We start from the raw sequence: 26,479 nt of genomic DNA on the forward strand, positions 1-26,479 counted from the left end.
TAGGTATTTCTCTTTTAGGAAAAAAGTACAAATTTATATAGAATATAGCCATTAAAAGGAAAACAACACAGTACTATAATTAAGAAAGGGAAAAACAACAGAAGATTTTATGAAAAAAAATTCATACAACAAAAGGTAGTAAATTGTTAACCAACCAAAATAACTTTCACACATAAATTCAGCCTTTATACCAATTTATCAGAAAACAAAAGGTTACAATAGTGAATGCAATCTTATGTGATAGTATTGTAATCTGGATGTTTTAAAAGTTGCATTTATATGAACCTATTTAAAAAAATAAACATAGACATTAGACCCAATTTTCAACAGACTGGTAGATACCATGGCAGAGGTTCCAAAGGAAAAAACATAATTACTGTACATACCTGATTTTAAGTCAAGTCTAACTGTAAAAGCTGCATAGACCCAAATTAGCTACTGCATAAAACACCAAAAGATCGGGCTATTCTATGCAGCTTTTTTAGGAGTTATATGTGGAACAAACAAAACAGACCCTGATTTACCAGGGCATTATGTAATGGCAGATCAGGGTCTATGCTGTCTTGCAACTATACTTGATGTTTAAGTGAGTAATTTGGGAAAACCATTTATAATAAATATATATTGCTTATAAATTTAAATATTAATCTGGGTTAATAATGTGCTAACCTCAAACCATGGGATGAATCTAAAATAGTATTATCATTTGGAGATATCAACATTTTAAAAAAAATTACAAGAATTTTTTTTAAAAACAGGACAGCTTATTTCAGGATAAGCAAGGTTGACAAATAACATCATTGCTTGAGCAGGTTGCAGTGGGAGATAAAAATGTTTTAAATAACATCAGGTCTGAAATATATTTGATAACATAAGCTAAAACTTCTGTGACTTCTAACAAATACTGACTAACTATAGGATCACAATAAACATTAAATAGCTGCCTTAATCTAACTTTACACAATAAAAATAGAAACAAAAGTCAGATCATGACTTTCCTGCTTCACCATGAATACTGACCTATGTTACAAACCATAAATATTTCAATACAGAAACCTGTTTATCTTTTTTCACTTAACCCAGTAATGACCACCCATCCCAGTTTTATTTCAGTAATGACCACCCATCCCAGTTTTATTTCAGTAATGACCACCCATCCCAGTTTTATTTCAGTAAGTGGACATGGAACGACCCTATAATTTTACACATAACTGGACATTTTTGTCAAAAGCAGATATTGTCTTCAGCTCTGAAACTTCTAATTATTGGTGAACTTTAAAACCAAAAAACATTTGAGATGTAAGCGCAAGAGAGATACAAAGAGAAAAGGAGGGGAAGATAAGTTTCATTGGGAACCTTACTCGAAGCTGTGCCTCTGATTTGAAGGCTACCCCACATTTTTCACAGAATAGTGACTTCATGTCAGTATGTTTCCGCTCTATATGTTTTCGAATATCTGTGAATGTATAGCCATAGAAATCACACACTCCACATTTGTAATCACGTTGACCATTGTGTCTGAAAATAATATTAGAAAAAAAAAATCAGTAAAATCTTTTATGTATGCAAGTCCTTTGAAAATATTCTCTTTGATGAAATTAGCATCAATCTTAAGTTTCACCAAAATTATAAGCGGTAATGGTACTATTTTGTCTGCATACTATTTTGAAATGAATATGCATTTTTATTTTTGTTGACACTGTTCTCAAAAAGTCCCTTATCAAGGTCTGACATATTTAATTTCTGATAATAGTCCAGTAATCTACATGTACCTACTAATACAAGAATGCTGTAGTCCATCTAAAATTCAGATGTCTAATATGAGACAGGTAGCTTTAAATATAAAAATTTTAAATGAGTAATTTCAAATGATTTTCTATAGTGAAATACTTTTAGAGGTATGCTGTAAACAAATGATGAACAAGTCATAATATAATGTAGCAGTCCAACAGAGAACCTGAATTCAAAACATGACAGCCAAGACCCATTATTCTGGCAGCCCCAGGACTCCAGGCACATTAAATACTTTCAGAGGTATCCTTTAAACAAAGGATGAACAAGTAATAATATAATGTAGCAGTCCAATGGAGAACCTGAATTCAAAACATGACAGTCAAGACCCATTATTCTGGCAGCCCCAGGGCACATTACATGCAGCCCATTGGAGAACCTCATTTAAACACAAGACAGCCAAGATTCAGTATTATGGCAGTCCAATGGCTGCTGGTACATTCCATGCATTTCTCAGACCCTGTTAAGCATAAAGATCTCCAAATACCCCCCCCCCCAAAAAAAAAACCTGCAAAACTAAACCAAGAACAGCTCCAGAACCACTTTGTCAAAAGAGTGAATGCAAAACTAAAACCTTGCAATGCCACCATTGACATCAAAGTGATCCGTCTCTCTTGCATTTAGGCAAGAAATAAAAATCTGTGAGCAATATGTGTGTGTGTGTGTGTGTGTGTGTGTATGTATGTATGTATGTATGTATGTATCTGTGTGTATGTATGTATGTATTTGTGTGTGTGTGTGTGTGTGTGTGTGTGTGTGTGTGTGTGTGTGTATGTATGTATGTATGTATGTATGTATTTATAAGGTTCAATTACACATCATCACAATCATGGCAATATAATGCTGAGAAAAAGCTTCTCAGTAAAACTGGTAAAATAAAAATTCTGTGCCAAAAATCCTCTAGAAGACAAATCACTCCATTCAAAAATAATTATGCACCATGAAATAAAAGGCATATATGTTGAAAAACTTATCAAAAAGGCATGCAAAATGAAGATTAATGCAAAAATGTGTAAAATCTTTTAATACAAAGTCAACATTGTTCTATATAAACCAGACTCTTTTAAAAAGTCCAAGATCTTCTGAGTTGGAATATCATCAAAGGATGCTGTAAACAGATTGCTCCCAGCAAGCACTTCTTATTACATGCTGGATAGTACATCTGACTTATTCTGCACCCCTGGGTCTGCAGAGAGATTTTGTGAGCAAAGTGTATGTGCTCTTCCAAAATAAATCCAATTACCCAGTCAGTAACCTAATAAAAATATTCACCAAGAATAAATTTTTACTCAACATGCCATCACAAAAATATAAAAGTAAATTACTGGCTTAAATTTTATTTTGTGAATGGCTGTTTTCCAGAACTTATTTATTGTCCCTTCTAGAACCAGTTGCAAGTAATTAAAAACTGAGACCAGTCAGCTCTCCTTCTGGTATATGTGTATTTACTAAAGAGTGAAAGCAAAGTGCTTGCATACACTTAATCAAACAAATGGAAAACAAATTTTTTGTAGACTGTATTTTCCATCAAAGCCTTGTCATTAAAGAGAAACCCTTACCTTGAATTAGTTTGGAATTTTCACTATCTCACCATTTTGAGTTGAGAAAGTGAAGTATCAAACCCTGCACTATACAAGAGCCCATAAATCATCCTGTACAATGCACATCTAACAGCAAATAATTCCAATGACTTTCCTTCTCCCAACAACCATGTTACATATTTGGACAGTTATGTTGCAATTGGAAGTTAGAAAGTATCCCTTACTGAAAGCATGTAATTTGCAGAACAAGGAGGTAGCAGTATAAGATAGTGTCTTTTGATAGGGTCTAGAAAAATTGTGACCTTGTAATAAACCCCACATACCTGAAATCAATAAGCTGAGTAGCTATCTTAGTACTTAAACACGAATTGCACCTTTAATAAGCTCACATGAGTATTTATGAATAGCATCTATTCTGCAATGCTGCACCACTTAGTTGCATTATCACAACGTATTCTACCCTGCAATACAACACTTCTTAGTCACAAGATCACAGAGTATTCTGCCCAGCAATGCTGTACTGCTCAATCACATGATCAAATGTATTCCACCCTGCAATGCAGCACTGCTTAGCCACATGTTCACAATGCATTCTATCCTGTAATCCTCTGTCATATGATCACAATGTATATTACCCTGCAATGCAGCACTGCTTAGTTACATGATCACAATAAATTCTACCCTGCATTGCAGCACTGCTTAGCTGCATGATCACAAGGTATTCTATCATGCAATGCTGAGTCACATGATCACAATGTATATTAATTACCCTGCAATGCAGCACTGCTTAGTCACATGAAAAAGTAGTCTACATTGCAATGCAGCACTGCTTAGTCACATATTCACAATTTATTCTATCCTGTACTTAGTCACATGATCACAATGTATACTATCCTGGAATGCAGCACTACTTAGTCACATGATCATAACTCATTCTACCCAGCAATGCTGCACTGCTTAGACATATTATCACTATGTATTCCACTCTGCAATACAGCACTGCTTAGTCACATTATCACAAAGTATTTGACATTTCAGTCCCACACAGCTTAGTCACATGAGCACAAAATATTCTACCCTGCATTGCAGCACTGAAAATCTCATGATTGCTATATCTTGTGACTGACATTATCTAATGCAACTGAAATATTGACCTTTTCCTGACATATGTTGTTTGCATCATGTTTTGACAATTGACATGAAGAAAAATACAGGCAGCAAGAACTTTGGATAACATGACCAGAAAGTGTGAAAAATGGCCTACAGTATGAGATCCAGTTTTAAACACTGGGATTTTGCTCATATGACAGCTTAGCAAGAAAAAATATTTTTTGATTGTTATGAATGAAAACTAGGTTACCTACTTATCTATCAGAGAAGTGGATATGTTTGATACAAGGTCATTTAAATTTGTGAAATAAGGGTAAACAGACTACACTATACCTCTGCCATATGGTTTTGACAAATTGCATATCTTCAATAGAGAATGTGCTCTGACCTCCTACCCTGGCATTAACCATCAAAATATATAATATGATGTGGGAAAAGTCACATGAAACTTGGACTAGCATATACCATGTTCATTCGACTAAAGATTTCACATTAACAGTGCAGACTCACATCAGATGGTACATTAAGCAATGGCAAATCTGGGTCTATAATTTCACAAAATATGAAACTGATTAGTACCTCTGTTGGCTTACTTTGGGTTCCATTGTTTGTGTGAATTACCTTTTGACATGTAATTCCTTATTCTTTATATGCCTAAAAGTCTTGCCACACACTTCACACAAATGTTTTGGTTCCTCATGGATCAACAAGTGTTTAGAAATGTCAGATTTTTCGCATCCTCTGTAAAGAAATATTAACGTTAAATACTTTCTTATTAAGAAATAAAAATATCTAAGAACCCACAAATTGTTAAAAATTCTTTTTACTACTTTTTTGCATAAACAACTGTAATGATTTGACCCCACCCATCCATGCATGCATTAGGCCTGACTGTATTCATCATGTTGTGCAAGTCCTGTCATTCAGGAAGGATTTTGTTGGTTGGTTTATATTTTAAACCATTCAGGAAAGATTTGATTGGTTATTTTATATAGTGTCTTCAGCATATTACTGGATATATCCTGCCAAGGAAATCACAGGTAAGGTCACACTGACCTGTACTGGTCTTGTTTGGCAACTTCAAGAAAAAACTTCAAAAACTAGGATATGACCAGGATTGGTCTGAAGATATGCAAAACAGTTTATGTTGTTGTTGTTGTTGTTGTTGTAGGGTTTAATGCCATTTTTCAGCACACGATAGGCTATACATGGTGGCCAGTATTAATGGTGAAGGAAGAACATGGGAAATCCCCGGAAAGAACCACCGACCCTCGAGAAGCTACTGACAAGCTTTCTCACATACCCACATTGGCTGAATCCGAGACTCGAACCCACGCAGACAAAACAGTTTATGAATTTCAAAGCAAAAGTTCAAAATAACTTTTAAAGCTGTTGCAGTATTATAAATAATCAAAATAACTGAAGATTTTTCAGAAAAATCAAATGACCAGGGGTTCATTTATAATTTTCCATATTCTAATATTAATTTCTCAAGTTTTCTTAATTTTAACTGTTAAATGCTTTGGGACAAAATCTTCCAGGAAAAGAAAGAAATATCTTATTTCAAGTTAATATAACCTTCCATTGTTTAATATAAACCATGTACCAACAACATGGCAGATGACAAACATGGCTTGTAAACCATTAAGCTTTATGGATACAAGCAACTTAACCCATTACCAAGTTATGTGAAAATGACACTATCCATAACAAATATAACGGTACAATCCAACCAATTCAAATCAATAAGAGACTGGTGATGATGAACAAATCATCAATATTTAAATTTCAACCAACTCCTGGAACTATAAAGCTGCAGTTCCTCCCAAAATCAATTTACAACTAATATGACCATGGTGTTCTTTGTAGTTCATAACTGTTTGATACAAATGTCTTACCACCAAAATCAATTAGATCTTTCAGTTTAGCTTATTTAATTATTTGGTAATGATGTAGTTGTGGAATAAAATTAGTAATGATTAAACTCACTTTCAAAGCAATTCTGACTATTGTCCATTGCAAACATGTACTGTGTTTAGATGATTCTTCTGACTTTGGACTGGGTCCATGATACATTTCAGGGAAACAACAGGTTTTAGGTCAGAAATAATTATCTGATATTGACCCTCTCTGAAATTACATCATCTGCTGTGACAACCCCCAAGTTAATTATAGGTGGGCTGTGCTTGGTTGTATGTGTCACAATTAACTATTTTTGCTAGTTTGATCAAACATATTGGGTGAGCAGCATACAAGGAAACCATCCTGGCTACTTTACATGTTATCTTGTCTGACCAAAGGTGCATGAGGCCCCATTTCAGATTTTCTCTTTATTCTTGAATCTCCATTACAGTTTTGCTCACCTCAACCCCCATACCTATTTCATTATATTTTGCTGGGAGGGCAATAAAATCATGTCATGGCATTAACTGTTTGTTACTTTTTTTGCAAAAAAAAGAAAAGAATGCAGTTTAAGTTGAAGTCTTACTTGTGTAAGGATTTCCAATTGTGAGTTTTTACCTCCTGTCAGTGCATATGCTGGGGATTTAAATGAGACCCCTGGGTCATGCTAGTTTAGGTTCCTAGGTAAAAAAAATTAAAACTTTTCATAACACTCCCCTTCTCTGAATATCCCTCAGTGACTCAGCATGATGGGCTTTTACAGGGGCAGAACAAAACAGGATTGGTGTTTTACAAACATTCTCTCTCTAGCTGTCTGTCCAGAGTTTTTAAACATACATGTTCTTGGACTAGTGTATGAGGTCTGCTTCTCACTCCTTAATTGGCTCATTAAAAAAAAAAAAAGAGTCTATCCAAATACACAGTAATTATGGAGAATCAAAGGAATGGTTCATACAATTAAAAGATAATAACAACTGTGTTGTTATCACAAAAGAGTAAAAATAATGTATGGCTAATATCATGTGTTTTAATTAAAAAATTTATTTCAAAAATGTAATATTATCTAATAAAGTAGCTTCCTAAAATATTGCAGGTTCTATGGTATTGCCATATTATAAGTTTTTAAGATTTTTCTGCACAGCGCCACCTATCGTGTGCTTATCTTATATACATTAGATGGGGATAATTACTAGTTCTTTTTCATCAGTTGATTTTGGGAAAGTGTCGGGACTGCTGCCATGTTCATTATTTTAAAAAAGTACCCATAAATACATGTATCATATTTCCAAACATGGCCATACCCCATGTCTCAAACAGATTCTATAATCTTATCACTGTAATTAATTGGTTAACCGGCTTGTCATCAGACAATGTCTAAAGATGTCATGCAAGAGTCAGATGACGTGATTACCATATTTGTCTAGAAGCAAGAGATGAAATCTAGGGTAGCATATAAAAATCAAAATGTGAAGTATGTTAGTGTTGTTTTCTGGTGGCTTTTGCAATTGACAGGTGTTGAATTTAAAGCTTTGTTTTACATGATTTATTACTTTTTTTTGAAGAAATGGAGCTGATAAAACAGTCTGTGGTCAAAGTGTACTTTTCATGTTGATATTAGTGGGGCCCATTCTCACTGACAATGCCAGTGTCACTCACCCCAACAGGTGGTTACAGATGCATCGCTTTAATTCCCTCAGACAAGTTTCTGTTGTTAGGGGCACCAATTGCTAACTTTAAGACCCAAAAGTACCATAGCACGTCAGGCTATACTCGACATTATGCACAGACTTCAATATAATATGATACTGTTTTGTTGCCAATTTAATATTGGAATATTGTGCTAATTTTAATCTTTTAATTTATATAATTTATTTTGCCCATGGCAAATATATTTGCCTTTTCCTGATGGTGCAACTTAAACAAATACTGAAAAAGTTTACTTTTTTGCCAGTTTCATTAAATGCATTGACATAGTTCTATCTACATATAAAAAAATGAACTATAGTGCTAAAGTGATCTTATTCCCTTTTTGCAATCAACCATTCTATCTTTAAAGCAAGCAATAATGGGTTCACAAAGCTCATTGTTCATATTTTCCTGTTGTAAACACCAATACAGAAATGCCATGAAGTATCTTCTAATACTGTATTCACTGTAACTATGTACACTGAGTATTGCAATAAGTCATCTGTCCATAGAGCTATAATACATACAGACCATGGTAAATGAGGTTTTCATCTTTTTCTCTTAAGAAGTTTCTTGCATTTTTTTTCAGACATGATAATTAGTTTCTGCAAAGATTTTGTTTTCTTTGTTGCTGTATTGATGTAACTGGACTTGGACACACTGCTTAAGGTACCACAGTCAGAAATCTTGTTATCTGCTTACCTCGATGCATGCTTTTGTCATCCATTTTTTTTATTGAGTTGATAAAGTATTTATGTTATGGATGATTTATGGTTATGGTTTTGGATCTAAATAAATGTATTAAGTGTTATCATTGCTAACTTTACAATTTATGGACAGCATAAGTATGTATTATCTTAACTTTGCAATTTACATGCTAACAGATTACAAGTTAATGAATGTATGTGTGTGTGTGTGTATGTGTGATTGGGATTTTTAACGTAGCTTTAACAATTTTTCAGTCATATCACTACGATGTCTTTAGTGTTGCAGTTTGTAGTAACGCCCAGCACTAGGGCATCATGCTGCAGACATGTAGCATGATGTCCCACCCAGACACATTATCCAGGCACCAGGCCAACCAGTCCTAACACTAGCCTCTTAATGCTGAACATCTAGCGAGGCAGCTGTTAGCACCATTTTTATAAGTCTTTGATAGGATTTGGCTGGGGTTCGAACCCCCAACCTCCTGCATCCAAGGCAGATGCTCTAACCACTAAGGCACTGGAGCGTATGTATGTATATGTGTGTGTGTGTGTGTGTGTGTATGTGTTTGTGTGTGTGTGTGCAAGTAGGTAGGTAGGCAGGTGTGTGTGCATGCATATGTATGTATGTATGTACATTAAATGGCACCTCAGTGTAATAGTGGCTATATGGTGCCATTCAAAAGTAAAGTTCTAAAAATGTAAAAATGAAGAACTGTAATAAAGTTTTAGGAACATAAAGCCCTTCAAATAAATGTAAACATGAAAGCCAGCATAATAAGTGGTAAAGATGTCAAAATTCTGTCAAATACATATTAAATCAAATAAAAGGTATTTGTACAACATAAATTTTGATGGGTGAATGTATGTATAATTTTAAGACGAACAGTAAATAATGAAGAAAATATATGCACAATAATTAAGGCTATTTTACCTTCTTAAACACAGTTGAATTTTGACCTTGAAAACTGGCCCTCTTTGCACAGACCTGTTAGGAGAGTCCACCTGCCTTTAAGAGACCACTTTTTGTTGGCAGAAAGGATGGACTCTTAAGGTTTAATTGTACATTTATCCCATGATAAGCCCAGGGGACAAGGTTGTTATAAAGTGAAGGACAGTATTATTATCTATCAAAGTAAGCTTTATTAGATACAACTTTCCACATTTTTTAAAAGATGAGCATTAGCTGAATGCATCAAGCATGGGTTCAACATTGAAGAATGATAAGATAATAACCAAGGCAAAAATAAACTGCAGTAATATTTTCTTTACTTACAGAATCTTACTCAATATCCAAACCCTTTGAATCATGAGAAAATTTTTCAAAAGCAGTCTAAATGCTGTTAAAAGAAAAACTAATTATACTGCTCTGCAAGGGGCAGGATTCATAAAACCATATAATGGTAGCACTTAACATCTGGCCTTGGTTTTCCCCAAAATAAAGACTTTGTATAACATCTACCCTGCTGTTTTATTTGTGATTATTTAGTTAGAATCTTAGAAATATACAACAAAAGAGGCAAAGACCAGTTTTTGAAATGTTGGATGATGTGCAAGTTAAAATGATGGTATTTCTCAGAAATTCTAATTTCATAGATATGATTAGTTAGTTAGAAATTAAAATCTAAATAATTTATTCACAGATGTATAAGGTTCTAACTGCATGTCAATAAAACAAAACTGGCTCAGTTAATTACAGTAATGCTGATATAAAATGTTTGTAAGCAATCATTTGGAAGAAAAATCGATCCAAATAAGCACAACACATGGGCCTACAAGATAAAAGATAAAGATGTTCAAGTTCTTTAAAAGACATATAAAAAAAATGTAAAAAATAAAAATCCTTAGAACAGAGACAAAATCTGATGCATAATCACAATCCCTCATAAAACAAAAGCCTTTTATTGGTAGCATCTTAATTGAATTTTCGTAACAGCTTCTGTCTCACATGATGGAAGCTGATACAACTGGCAAGAACATTTTGTACAGTCAGTGTAGTAAGTTATGGACCCTTCAGAAGGGAGACAAGTATTTGTTGCATATGTGAGTAGCACAATACCGCCTCAGTTCTGCTACTGGTTCTATATGAGGGATGCCAATGAAGGAACAATGGAGTGCATTTCCTTTTTTCCCTCTTACATTGTAAAGAATTGTGTGAACAAAATGTCTTTTACCTGTAGTCACAGTGAGGACATTTGAAAGGTTTTTCTGGGTCATGGATTCGTAAATGTCGCTTCAGATGTGCTTTTCTGGTGAACTTTTTAGAACAGGTTGTGCACTCAAAAAGTACCTCAGCTGGCAAATGAACCATTTTTATATGCATTTTCAGAATGTACTGGTCCTGCAAATGTAACATAAAGAAAGGAAACCACATCAGATTTTGATTTAGAATGGATAAATTATTTTTCATCTACAAGACTCAGTCATATCACAATGACCTTCATCCTCTATGTACTATATGTGCAATGCAACAAATTACGACAAACTCATATTTTCATTTTCAGGTCATGATCAGTGTGGTCTGCATTATTTTCCTCTTCTATATTCCTATGTTTTTCTAACCTCATGGTATAGAACATATAGTGCTCAGGTATGATTAAACCAGTACATGAACTCTAATGAAGACAGACTGTTAAAGAAAGACCATGATGCAAATGTACAGACACTTGTCCCTGTATTTTGTCTAATTGATTCTGTCATTCCATTTATATGGGAAATATCTAATGACATGGCAGTTGGGGTGTGTAGCTGCCAATCAGATTGTGTAACAAATGCCAATATAGTGAGAATGATAGAATATATATATATATATATATATATATATATATATATATATATATATATATATATATATATATATATATATATATGAATATGATGAGTGGTGGATGCAGTGGGATTATGACAGCTCCATGCAGAACTGAAGTTAATTATGGCTGTGTAAAACATTAATTATGATCTGTATGCTAAATGTTTCTGAAACTTGTGTGAATTATTTTTATTATCATGGCTGAAGTTTTTGTAGTATCAGGTAATAATGGACATTCAAGACAAAAAAGTCAGAAGCCATGATGCAACTGTGTTATGTATAAATTCATGTTATAATGAAGTGTGTAAAAGCAGGGTTTTCCATGTCTCTACCGTTGAACACTTTGCAATGGACAACTCCAACATCTTTAAGGATATAGACTTTGAACCTGCCGATATGAATGGAGCACATTACACTGATAATGGATCAAACAACAACCACTGCATGTATCATCCCTAATCAGCACAGGTAATCACATTTAAACATCCAAAGACTTATTAGTCTAAGTGCATGCTTGAGATAATGTCCCATTTCAAGAATTATTTTGACATCATCTGACATAAACTATTTAATCAGCTGAGTTAACATTAGACCTGTCAACATTTCAATATTATTAGGACCCTATGGTCTTAATATAACAGAAGAGTGAGAAGCAACAAGCTTTGTAAAATTCAACAATTAATTTATTTCCCTTGAATACAAAGTGAAAATGTAAAAAGAACTTACCATATTGTGAAATAAATCCCAAATAATCCTAGCATTACTAACACAAGTCCTACTGAATAAATTTCTGAATAAACTTAAGTGGTATTCCAAATAATTTGCAATGCTGAAGGTGTTGATGTGCCTGTAGTGGCCAGTAGTTTCTAATGTACAAATGTGCCAATGGCTTGAACTGTATTGATGTGCCAACAGTCTTTTTGTTGCATCACAGAAATATAATCCAAGGTTCCCCTGTCTGAATTCTATTTAATTTCCAATTAATGTCTCTTTCCAAAAAATTATAAAGCAACTTGTGTTTCCAGAGGATAATAAATAATTTCACCCAATTCAAAATCTGAATACAACAATATAAATAATTTCTGCCCGGATGTTATTGCAGGAATAAATAATTTTTCCAATAGACAAGATTATATTAAAAAAATATGACACAGAATAACCTGGATGAGGGCCAAAAGTTCATTTCTAGAAACATCTTAGTCACAATTAGAAGGTCTGCTACTAAACTTATAATAAAGAACACGGTAAACACAATGTCCTTGACTCAGACAAAAATAAATATGTTTACTTTTATTGATATTGATCATAATATTAGACCGTTTTGATAGAGAAAATATTAGTTAGGGTGTTCACAGAATATATAAAAAAAAATGATTCTGGTCAAGTTGACAATGAACTTGATTTTGGACTAGGTTTGATACAAATACAATTCAACATTTTGAAAGCATATAATAAATATTTAAAAAAACATCAAACAATGCACGTTCAATATACATGACAATATACAATGATAGATTTTAGTTTAGAGTTAACAATGCTCCTAAAACTGATAATTCAACATGGTTGTATCATTTTTACACATAAAAAGTGAAAACTGACATTGACAGTCTTGTCATGAGTGATTAAATAGTGCTCAAATATGACTGCTATTTAAAAACTTCTGAAAAAAAATTCTTAGAACCTGTCAATAAACTTAATACCTATTGATAGACCAGATACATTACCATAAAATGATCTGAGATAAAAAAACAAAACAAGAACAGCAATGTAAAAATGTAAGACAAGGAGAACAAGTCTGCTGTTGTACAAAATAGTAGAATGCAAAATCTGGGCTCCCTTTGGTACTCTCCAACTGATGTTTTGAGGTGGTTTCATCATTTTAAACATGGTCACAAATCTATGGAAGATGAACAATGTTTAGGCGGCCATTGTCTGCAACTGGTGAATGGGAAATGACTGCTGTGAAGAGGATTGTTGATAAAGACCCTCAATACACTGGAAGATATTTCTCAATGGGTTTATGCAAGATACATACTGTGTTTGTTGACAACTAATCAAAAACAGATTTGGGATGAAATAGCCAAACAGCTACATGCCAAAAAAGAAGAGTGACCAGAGACATTTGAATGAGATTGCCACAGGTGATGAAAAAGGAATTTACTTTTTTGAACTTGGCTCAAGAGAAACTTATAATGTTTGGGTCTGAAAAAATTAACAGGTACCACAAATCATTTGAGGCAGACAAAGTGTAAAGAAAGTTTTATGTAGATTATTTTTAATTCAAAATGCCTGGTCATCCAGGTACATGTTGTAAAGGCTCGGCTAGTGTCACTGGATATTTTTATGCCTCCAAAGTGAAAACAAAATTGATGGAACACTACCAAACCATCCATCTGTGCACATATACCCTGAGCTATCCATCTACTCATGATAACATACCATTGCATAAATTTGCCATTATGGCAGACTTCCTGATGGAGCACAGCATCCAAACATTGAAACAGCCTCCATAGAGCACTAATTTAGCTCCTAGTGATTTTTGGCTAAGTCCAGTTTTCAACGATTTGCAAAGGGGCAGATGATTTAAAAGACAGCATGTAGTTAGTTGAAAATGCAGTTTTTCAGTGCATAAACGATATATCAAAAAGTGAACAGAAAATGTCATTTAATAATCGGATAATCAGACAGAAAGTGTGTAGATGCTTCCAGTGAGTACTCTGAGAGGATGCATTGATGTACTGCTCACTAACAAGGAATTGTGTTGTACTGTGTACCACTCTGGTGGCCTAGAGGTTAAAGCATTTGCCTTGGATGTGGGAGGTTGCAGGTTTGAGCCCTGGCCAAATCATACCAAAGACTTATAAAAATGGTATTAGCAGCTGTCAAGCTTGGGGGTCAGCATTATGAAGTTAGTGTCAGCCTGGTGTCAGGACAATGTGACTGGGTGGGACATCATGCTACGTGTCTGCAGCATGATGCCCCAGTTCTAGACATCACTATTAACTGTCACACTGCAGATATTGTAGTGATATAACCGAAAAACCGTTAAAGCTACGTAAAAAATCAAAATCACACACACATACACTGTTGTACAGTGCACTTATATTCAAACTTTTTAAGATGACACGTGAGCTTGAATGTATTAGCAGTACCTATAGGATACATGTCACAGTTTATTTTTCCTTATCCCAAATGCAAACACATACATCAAAACTAACAAAAACCAAATCACCATAAGACTGAATGAGGGCGATGAAACTGTAAATGTGCAAAAAATCAAAGAACTTTTTGGGGGGAAGGGAAAAATTAATTACCATGAGAGGTACACAGAAAAGCTGCCACTTTCCTGATGTATTATTGTCAAAAAGAATTAAAAATAAAACATAAAACATTATATACAATGAAAATTTTAAATACACATATATCACTCAATGAAACTATAGCATATCCAATTAAAAATTACCTTGTACATTTTACCACATATATCACAGGTTGTGGCCCCAGAAGTGTTGTGTCTCATCATATGTCTCTTTATGACATAAGCATGTTCTGCCATGAAATCACAAATTGTACAGATACATCGTGGATGATTATCCTGAAGAGACAAAACAAACAAAATTCATTAACCATTAAATGTACAATAAAGACTAACAAGCATACCATTAATGGCACACTATGTGTCAACCCTGTATTTAAGAGTCCTCTATGTAGGAGCTAGTAGGACATGATTATCTCTTGACACTGCTGAATGTGTCTCAGTTATGTTGACTTTTGGTCAAGGTATGCAGTCTTAAACTAAAGCTGCTTTACAGAAACCATTCCATCTAATTAGACTGAACATGATCATGATGTCTGACCTCTAGACCGCAGTCTTTAAGTTTTTTATTGTCCTAAGTGTAAGCCATTTACACAGTTTGCACAAGGAACCTGCTATACAATTAAAGTTATTCTGCAAAATCCCATTTTCTTTGCGCCATAATGTCCTTGACCTCTGACCTTTTGATCACATATTAATAGGCGTCTTCCATATCTTAAGTGTAAGCTTTCCACAAACTTTGGTCAAGGAAAGTTATCTAGAATTAGCATTATTATGCAAAAACCATTTTTCTTCTTTAAGTCAGTGACTTTACCTTTGATGTTTGAACCCCCAAATCAGAAAGCTTCTCTCTTACCCTGCCTATAAGTCAACCCAAGCTGGTGAAGATGCATCATCAAGAACAAGATTTTTTGTGCAGAAACCATAAACCATGGCTCTGCTTTCAGTCTCAATAATCTTGACCTTTGAGATTCTGATCCACTAGGCTTCTTCATAAGTCTGTGATGTTGAACTAATGTTATTTCCCATAAACCATTTTTCTCATCTCAGTTACAGTTATCTTGGCCTTGGAGGTTTCAACCTCAACAAAGACAGGCAGCCATCTGAAAAGCTTAGTCCAGGTGGACAATGCTGAACTAATGCTACTGTGTGGAAACCTTTTCCACAGTGATCATACTTTTTGCTCCAAAAGTCAATAGATATTTGATAAGTCAAGTGCAAAGTATCCACTAAGTGTGCTCCAGATATGTGATGTAGAATTAATGTTATAGTGCAAAACCCATTTTTCTTCTTTCAGTCAGTGACCTAGACCCTTGACCTCTTCTGGTCACTGAAATATATGTGCTTCTTCATTACTCACAGTACAAGCTATCCACAATATTTGACAAAGGTATATGAAGCAAAGCAAAATTTATTATATAGGAAAGATAAGTTAATGGTTAGATGAACACACAGACAGGGTCATAGCAAAATAATCTCCACTAAAAGGAAGACATAAAATTGAATCTACTGGGAGGAAAAGGGCATCTTAAATTCATGTTCATAGGAAATACTGACAAGAATTAATAGCAGATCATACTCAAATTCATCATGCAATATTTTAGCTTGAATTTAAACTTAAAAAAGAATAAAGAGAATTATGTAAAGAAAATGTATTACATATATTCAGTTAGACCACTAATATACTTTGTATAATTAACATTTAAAACAGCAATAAAGATCTGTTATTGCATAAAGTCAGTAGTTTTTTGGCAACCTGCCATGAACTGATACTATGTTAGTGAAATCATAACATGAACTGAACCCATGTGAGTAAAATCTCCATACATACTCAACCTATATGACAACATTAAGTCAATTTATGCAAAACCATTTCCTAATTGTTTAATTATGTACATATATTTCCTGATGTTGGAATTTGGAAGTAGCACTAACTGCAATACCATATAAATTTTGTTCTTAAAAAACTTTTTTTTTCACCTAAGTTTTCAATGATACTAAACAGGAAGACATTTCCCACACTAACACAGGCACAAAGAGAGACAGCCAACATTGGGAAGATGGACTTGACACCAAAGCATGAAGTAATAAAAGTACTCAACATAAAATCGCCAATTTGAGTTGATAAAAGATGATAACAGGCCCTTGTAAAAAATAAAAAGGTGACACATTTCTTGAGTTTAAAAAGCTAAGCAAGAGTGACTTGATTAAATGGCAAATCAAACTGCTGCATAAATTCAGACAGATTAGTTAAATGTGTTTCTGATCAGAAACATCTGTGAAAATGAGAGAGAGATATTGCCAAGCTGCAGTCTCAATAAATAATCACTGCTCAACTTTTTGAAAGAAAGAAAAAAAAAAACATGCCAAGTTTCAAATTTCGATTAATCCCACTATAATTTTCACTTGGTTTTATTTTGGTTTATCAACCATGACTTCCCTAAAATAATATACCCTGCACCCGTTGAATCACAACACAAGTTTCTGTTGATTTCATGTCCACATCTTCAATGACCACAAGAACCAAATCTTCAATGAACACAAGCACAACTTCCATGTATTAAGACTGGGAGTCAGTAAAAGTGCTTAGAATTAAAATCTACACAAATTATTTATTTAAAATGAGATAGAAACTGAACAAAATGTGCATTTATATCATTTTTCCTTCTGGACACAATTTCATAATGTACATGAAAATGCAATTTGTCTGAATATGTGGCGTATTCCGCCTAAATCCTGCTTGAATAATCAATTCATTATGACCTATTAGATATTTTTAACAAAAAAAAATGTTTTAGTGTAGGTTTACATGTTTAAAATATAACTTGTAAGAAAATGTGGAATACCAGGTCTCCTGCCTCTCTCTCTCTGAATGGTTGAACTCATTGATCAATCACACTTTTAACATTACATCTTTTTAAAAAATATTTCTGTTCAGAGTTTTTCATGTTAACCTAAAGCTATTTGTGATGCATGCATTACAAAGGTCCCTGCTCAATACAGTCTGTTCCATGGGGCTCTAAACAGAAGAACATGTGTTGGGAAAGTTATGAAAAGATGAGCAATCAGGGCCAGGACTACTCTAAATGATGATATGGAATCCTTGAAATCCCACACCTTCAAGAATTCATCAATAATATCCCATGTAAAGATATGACACGGGTTGACAAGGCCTGTAACTCTGTCCCTAATGAAACAAACAAAACACAGGTATATCAAACATTATTGACCTCAGATTCCATTAAACATGTTGAATGGTTCATGAGCTATACTAATTACAAGCAACAGTTTATATAAAATATTAAGCTGATTGACAAGGGCTGTAACTCATGTTTAAAATGGTGCAGATGAGAAAAAACCCATAAAGTGTACATCTCCAAGTAAGTTGACAAGACAATATTTGTACCAAATTCTAGCAGAATATTTTGCAGATATGTCATGCAACATAACAAAATTTCCATATGCAGACAAAACTATCCTTGAAAATGAGCATAACTCTATCCAAAATAAATCAGATGACACTAAACCTTATAAAAAGTACATGCAAGTATTTGAGATGATGTTCATACAAAGCTGCATTCCAGTAGAGATACGAAGTTAATTCTCAAGGGCCATAACAAAACTCAGAGTTTCAAGACAAAATTCTTAAAAGACACATCCAGATTTATGAAACAAGTTTCATATAAAATTGCATCAGAATGAATGGTTCTTGAGTTATTCAGATCACAAGCAACAATCAATCTGTCAAAGGCTATAACTTTATCAAATAAAAGTCCCTCTAAGGATCCAAGGCTATAGTGGCTGAAAAGAATTTCCAGGAATTCATGATAAGACTATCTTCTGTTTAACTGCAAAGCGTTAAAACTGTCTAGTGGCCATACTGGAATTAAAATCCACACCATTTTCATTTAGGACCAACAAGATATCACAATAAGTATTTTGTTGAAAACCCCATGTCAATGTGACCATGCATTCAGTAGAAGTAGCAACTTGCTACTAATGCACTCTATTAATTTTTCCAAGATGCTGCATCCAAAATCCATGTCTTTCTCTAAATAGTAACTGGAGGATCAGATTTTAAACAAATATGATTTCAGTATGATTCCACAGTAACAGAGACAACATATGTAATACCTTCTTTTTTCTGACTTTGAACAAGACAACAGGTTGCTTGTTTCAGCTTTGTGGGTTTAACACCATGTTTCAGTACATGATAAGCTATACATGGTGGCCAGTATATTTGGTGGAGGAAGAAAACTAAAACCCAGGGAAGAACATCTGACCCAAGCTTTCTCATGTACCTTGACTGAACCAAGTTTGGACAGAGTTGTGATGAGTGATCCATAAAGGAGAACATTTAGCTTAGATTACTGAGGGGACTGAAATTACTGTACATCTGAGTAGGGTGGGAGGAGACAATCTTTGCAATAGTATAATTAGTTTTCACCCACCCCACTACATTTTATTAATAGTAATGCATTACATGCAACTACTGCATTGCTGAATTACCACTTAGGAGAGAGGTTGATGGTCCCAGACATAAAATGGTATAGAAAACAATGCTGTTGCTTTAGAGTAAGAGAATTCTCTACCATAAGCTGGTAGATCATTTATCCACATTTTGTTCTGTTATGATTGGATCCAACAAGTGAACATCTTTGCTACAGTCACCAAAGATGAAAGGTTGTTGTTGTTGTAGGGTTTAATGTCAATTTCAACACAAGATAGGCAATACATGGTATTTTCAACAGGAACTGGATCTATTAAATGGTAGCTGATTCTTACTTCGAAACCCAGGCTAGAAAAAGAGAGAAACCAAATAACATTTACTACTGACCTGTAAACAACCCATTTCCACTGACAAGACATGAAGCTCACTCCTTCCCTTTTCTGATTCTAAGAAGAGAAGGATGATTTTTGTATGGTTAATATTCTCAAAGGAGGCTTCACTCAGCGGTCCAAAAGGTGTATTTTAAAATTGCCAAAAAATCCACATGAAATGTTCCATCTCAGCATTAATTAGATACCAGTCTGTAGAACTCAGAATACCTGATGAGATCAGAAAGACTGAGGGTCTGACCCAATGCTGAAACTCCTTTAGAACTTAAGAGTATGAGAAAGAGCTGCCCCATATATCTTTATAGCAAAAACAAAACATTCTCTTTGCTCAAAATGAAAGAGTAGAAATGGAACAGCAACTGCAATTCAAAGGGGACAGTTAGGATCAACATGTTTCCTATTGCACCAATTTAGAGAAGATTCTCCACTTCACATTGTAAACTTTGGAAGTGGATTGCCCAGGTGATGCAGCTGAGCACTTAAAATGGCAGATCAATTGTTTGAGATGAGCCAAGTGTGAAGGTGGAGAATCTGGAGGTTGTTGTGCAGGAGGTTTGCTTTGGTTTGGTTTGGTGCTTTATGCCACAGCAACAAAAGTAGGTTATTTAGTAAGGAGACAATTCGAGTAAAGTGCCATGCAAAAAGACACACCACAGTAGCTGACCCATGATTGTCCAATAGTAGGATTTGAACCAGAACCCTTTAGGTTGTGAATTCAGCATGCTAACCAATGTGCCACCATGGCTCTAGTGTGTAAGAAAGACTCCTATTTTGCCACTGCACATTCATACTCTATAGTAATCTCCTGGGCTTATCTACCAACAGGTGAAGTAGATCACTGAACCATAATTGTTGAGGTCAGGATGAGCTAAGACATGGTGGAGAACCTTTGGAATTGTTTTGAAAAGTGGAAAGCTGTAAGTGTACAGACAATCTAACTTCAGACTGAAGGCATCCGTGTTCCAGGACCACTGATTTGGTACTGGAGAGACATACAAAGGGAACTTTCTGTTCAGTCTTGTAGTGAAAAAGTCCACTAATAGTTTATCCCACAGATGAGAAAGCATCTGACAGATGCACAGACCATTGTGTGTGCACTATGTTGCCATGTATATGCAGGCTGTCTGTCAGGATAATCATTTTGTCCAGAAATATGTCAGACTCTGAGAGTGATTTAACAACTGGAGGCACTTTGAGATTTTCATACAAAAAGAAGGAGCACAAGTACATCTCAGATGCCTGATGTATACTAGAACTGATGTGTTTTCTATGGCAACCATGACATGATACCTTATGATGTTGACTTGCCCTTGTGTGTCTAGAAACACTGCCCAGATTTCTAGGTTGCTTATATGCAGGGTTTATATGAAGTGACCATTCCATGATGAACCTGATGCATTTGTGTATAGAAAAGTGCAGAGTTTGGTACTGTGAATCAGGACTCTGGTCAGGAATTGATACTGATCTAACACAAGTAGTGATAAAAATTGGATCCCAGAGGAATCCGAGCCAAGAGGTAATGGTGACCAAACACTAAAATCTTGGCTGCAAGACCCACTATGAGTGACAGAATCTGAGTTGTCCTCTTTGGTGGGACATAAACCCTTCCTTGATTAGTGAGGAAATTCATCCCAACATACACAAAATAATGAAATTGGATGATATCTGACTTCTCCAGGTTGGGTATTAAATCCAGATGAGTCATTTTCAATCAAAAGAGGGACAGGTTATTCAGTAGGTCATCTCTGAGGATGTTGTTATCTTGGATGATGAGAAAGCAGGGCCTTTCTGTCCCATACTTGATCTGTCCATCTACAATATACAGGTCAGCTGTACATGTGTCCAGTGCATGACATACAGATCATGTATGTATCCCACATTTACTTCATGTACACACACCAAGCAAAATATTAATCAATGAATGAGACAAATTACAAAAGAACCCCAAAATACCAAAGGGTAGATAATACTTAACACATTATTAAGAAGGGGTTAACAGAAGCATTGTCTGCTGAGCAAGGTATAAAACACTTTCAAAATTAGAATAAAGAACAAACAAGACACTCAAATAATGCAAAGACTTGGGAGAAAACAACTATCTGACACCAAAAGGTACTAGATTTGCAAAAGAATGTTTAAAAATGACCAAAAAGGTGAATTATGATTAGTACACGAGTAACTCACATGAAGTCTATTGAAAATGAGGTATGAGTTTTCTGTATGCTGGCTATGACCAAGAAATCAGACCTAGGATCATGTTCTTTTTGATTGTGGGACTCAAATTACTAACTGGAGGATTTTATTCTTGTTGTTTTTAGGTTTAATGCCATTTCTCAGTGCAAGATGGGCTATATATGGTGATCAGTCCAAATGTTGCAGGCAGAACCCAGAAGAAAAAAAACTATTAAAAACCAACAACCCATGGAAAGCTACTGGCAGCTTTCTCATGTACCAACATTGGCTCAGGCCAAGACCCATGTGGACAGAGATGAGATGGCACTGATTGGTAAAAAAAGTGCTTTCAAACACTCAGCCAACTAGGGCCCCACTAACTGGAGGAGGGAATATTTTACTTGACCTGGAGACCTGCCATTCCAGAAAATGTAATGCAAATGAAATAACAGTAGGTAATTTAAAGTTTGGTGGCAATTTTCCCAATAGTTTAGCATGGAGCAGTGACAAAACATTTGTGCAAACTGATGATAATAATAATAATAATAATAATAATGACCTTGTTTAAAGAGGGTTACACAATTAGGTAAGAATTAATCTACCTTGAGGCCCTCATACAATGGAATTTATTTATTTTAGTTGCATCTCTGAAGCCACTGGGTATATTGGGTTTGGAAGAAGGAAACAGAGTGGGCATTTCTAATCTCAGCTGGAATACTATTCCAGAGCAAAGTTCCAAAGTATTGGAAGTTTTTAAACAAAATAACTCATTTGGTTTGGGAATCTTATACTGATTGGTAGACATGGATCACAGGTGGGGAGTATTACCAGGTAGCCTATACTGGAATAGTGATTGTAAATATTCAGGAGCACTATTATGGGATATCCTGTACATTAAGATTCGGTCTTTAATAGGTAACATTTTTAACTTACCAGCTAAATTTTCATTGCTTTCTTTCTGGATTGATATTAGCCCTAATACTCTTTTTTGAAGATGTGCCAGCTTTGCTATGTTTTTATCATCTGAATTACCCCATACTGTATTACAGTGACTGATTAGGGTGTAACAGCAAGTGTTTGGTTAAATATGACATGAATAAGTCATGGACATGTTTTTCAATCAATTTTGACAAGTTTGGTAGTATTGAGATTGGTCGGTAGTTATCAGCATCATCCTTAGAACCAGATCTGTGAATAGGAGTTACTTTTGCAGTTTTCCATATTTTGTGGACAGATGAGGTTGCAATACTTAAACTGATTATGAATGTTATGCTATCTACAATAGCAGAGGCAGAAGGTTTAATAAGTCATGGACCAATCTGATCAAGTCCTGTAGCTTTCTTGGTATCAAGTTCACTGAGACATTTTTTAACAAAGTTTTTTGATACTGGTGGGATAGAGAAACATACCTCCTTAGATATTTTGCTGCTACAGAACCTTTTCAGTCCATTAAAGTTGTTTTCTATCACTGGTTCTTTTAAGTTTCAACTCTGATGCCAGACTAAAGGCCATCACAAAAGCTCTTATGGTGTATAATCAGAAGATTTTAAAGTCGAGTTAATGAGACACAACCAATCATTGGCTCATCTATGTTGATGACATTCTGCACAGACCAAATTACATCATAATATGTTCAAAGGTTCCAAAGCTATTCTGGTTACAAGAATTTACTGTAAGGGAGATGTAAAAATTGATCAAGTGTAATAATCCCATCAAAATTGAATCTGAAAAGATAAAACCTTTAAACACTACATCTATATGTCACAGGTAATTCACCTAGCATAAATCATTCAATTATGTGCAAGGGTTCCTGAGCTTTGGTGGTTATAAGAAATCTGAATGGATGGACAGACAGAATGATGGACAAATGGAACAGATCATTACTTTAGAGTTCTCACATCTTGATGCAGGGTCCTTTATGTCATTATTTTCATTTACAACATTTTTATGTACAGAATATATCTTAGCCATGTGTAATTTCCAGTATACTACTCTTATTATTGATATAAATAAATATTGCATCACTCAAGTTATGATTCTCTGTGAATGATCTAAAAAGTGCTAGTGGGCAGGTGAAATACAAAATAATTTCCAGTTCATGCAGGTGTGAAACAAAGACATTCAAATGGGCCTGACCAATCAGACTGCTAGAACTCATAATGAAAAAGAAAATATTTACCAGTTAACAAAATTCAATTTATAGTACTGTGGTCCTCTACTCTTTCCTGGCAGCTTTCTCAAGTAAAGTTAAGAGTGCATGCATGCAAATACAAGTTCTCTTTTCTCTCTGTTTTAATCAAGATTTACTGCCATGAAACAAAATTATGCATATGATTTATGCATTAATCTCATTAATATTACTATTTGCAAACATTTCTTTTACTAGTAAGCAAGGATGAAACAAGTGCACAATCTATTTGTCTTTTCTTGTTATAAAGTTTACAAGTATCACAAATAGATAAAATAACATGTCCCCTGGTGTGCTCTCAATACGACTTTGCAATTAAAGTCCATGGCCAAGTTTCTATTAAACTGGGAATGGATCACATAGCAAACTAAAGGTATTTTTGAGAATATTTAGTTAATGACCAGAAAATGAAAGATCCAGCCTTAAGATCATAAGAGCCTGAATCTGAGTTTGAGATTTAATCTCAGCCAATCAGCACACAGTCGTAAGCATACAGGTTAAAAGCATGCCAACAAATGCACACGGCAAAATATGCCCGTCAAATGCGCACTGTCAAAAGCGCACACCATAAACTATAAGCCTGTAATCTTCTTATGACTTACATTGATAAATGTCTCATTTCGATTGAAATAAACTAATAGTTTGAATCACTGTTTCCAGTGAGCAGACATTAAAGTGTGTACACTCTTAATATTGAGTAGAAATAAAGTAATAGTTTGAATCATTGTTTCCAGTGAGAAGACATCAAAGTGTGTACCATGATGATGAATATGTTTGCATGTATGTCAAAATGCTTTTAGCCTTCAGTTTTGTTCTAGCTGAAGATGTTCCAGATGCTTTTGATGAGTTGGTGGAAAGCAGCCCTCCGGAACTTACACCAATCAATGATTACTGGGAAGACAACTATGTGGGAAGACGAAGAAGAAACCATTGAGGAAATCTGAGACTTCCTATTAATTTGTGGAACATGCGTGACCATGTAAATGACAGTTTACCACACACTAATAATTCAGTTGAGGCATGACATTAGTCATTTCAACAGACAGTAGACTGTCATCATCCACCTGTCTACAAGCTGGTAGACCACTTTTGCAAGGAGCAAGATCATGCTGAGATTATATTGAGCAGGACTTGGACAGCCTGAGGCATTAAAATCAAAGTACGTCAGATTTAATCAATGCCTGCTAACCTTGGTTCCAAAATAGGGTAAGTACCATTGATCGAAAATCTGTGCTGAATCGCACATAACGGTGCAATTTGAAAAATGACAGACATAAGAAAATTAAAATCATATTAATTTTTATAATTGTTCTGCCATGTTTGTTTGTCTTGATTATGCACATAATGTTGCATTTTGAACTGTGATAGAAGTAATACACTGAAACATATTAATAATATTAAACATTTTTTTAAATAGCAAATATTTGCTTATTTATTTGACATAATAACTTTTATAATTTATGCCTTGCGCACTTTTTTCTTGTGTGCTTTTGTTGGTACACGCTTTTTCGGCACACTTTTGACCCATGCACTAAAGACGGGATACCCAGCCAATCACAAGTTATACTATGAAAGTAAAATCCATTTTGATTGGCTGATATGAAAATCTCATGCTGAGAAGTTGAATGATTTTCAGGCCTACAAACAACTGACTTTACTCTCCTAAAGCTCTGCTCCATAATAAGAAGTGATAAAAAAAATGTAAATTCACCAAATTAGGCACATTTCTTGTATATAAATTAAGTTCGGTTTTGCAGTAACATACTCCTACCTTAAAATGCTCCAGTAGCTCCTCCTTGTCTAATGTGACATAGTTACAACATTTACATCTGCAGATGTCTTCAGCATGGGTCATAATATGACTTTGGTACTGTTGCTGGTAGAAGCCCTGAAAATTACACTTGGGGCACTTCAGCTTTTCCAGGTCAGACTCTGTGGACTTCAAACCTACAAAACAGCAAGAGATTCATATATATGGCTCCTGCTATGAAATTTTGCTTTCGAAGTACTGCATAGGTAGGTGTTTGCTAAAACACTTGTTTTAGACCTAATGGATGCAAGAACCTCTATGGATTTTCCAGTTAGCTCAATCATGATGATGGTCACCTATTAAATATACCTTCTGGAAACATCATGGCAATTTGATAGCCTCATGCTTGTTTTTCCCCATGATTTTTAAAAAATCTTTGGAGATATTTACTGTATATACCCACAAGTCGTATCATACTTCAAGAAACAAAGATCCAAATTAGCTGTAGCATAGTATACCTGCAGACCAGGGTTAATGTTGTTTGTTGTGCTGATTACACCTCACATACTGCACAGACCCAGATCTGCCTGTGCGTTATGCTATGGAAGATCTGGGTCTGTGCAGTTTGCAGTGGTCTTGTCTATATAAGTGAGTAAACATGATAGACACTC

The 26,479-nt window shown here is 34.7% G+C and overlaps 1 protein-coding gene across 3 annotated transcripts in view; it reads right to left on the reverse strand.

Annotated features, from left to right (window-relative positions):
• The window catches only part of LOC149773325 (uncharacterized), a 158,745-nt gene that overhangs the window by 29,714 nt on the left and 102,552 nt on the right, over nucleotides 1–26,479 (reverse strand). For all 3 annotated transcript variants that reach the window (XR_016417384.1, XM_089946448.1, XM_089946449.1), the window contains exons 14-18: nucleotides 25,830–26,005; nucleotides 15,007–15,138; nucleotides 10,909–11,075; nucleotides 5,064–5,183; nucleotides 1,362–1,518 (exon numbers count right to left, since the gene is read on the reverse strand). Coding sequence is in view for 2 of the 3 variants with exons in the window: in XM_089946448.1 (XP_089802574.1) it covers nucleotides 1,362–1,518; nucleotides 5,064–5,183; nucleotides 10,909–11,075; nucleotides 15,007–15,138; nucleotides 25,830–26,005 (752 nt within the window). In the remaining variant the exon portion in view is untranslated. The remainder of the gene's footprint in view (nucleotides 1–1,361; nucleotides 1,519–5,063; nucleotides 5,184–10,908; nucleotides 11,076–15,006; nucleotides 15,139–25,829; nucleotides 26,006–26,479) is intronic.

Source organism: Sinohyriopsis cumingii, unplaced genomic scaffold, assembly GCF_028554795.1.
Source record: "Sinohyriopsis cumingii isolate HCF-2022 unplaced genomic scaffold, ASM2855479v2 utg000663l, whole genome shotgun sequence".
NCBI classification, from domain to species: Eukaryota; Metazoa; Mollusca; class Bivalvia; order Unionida; family Unionidae; genus Sinohyriopsis; species Sinohyriopsis cumingii.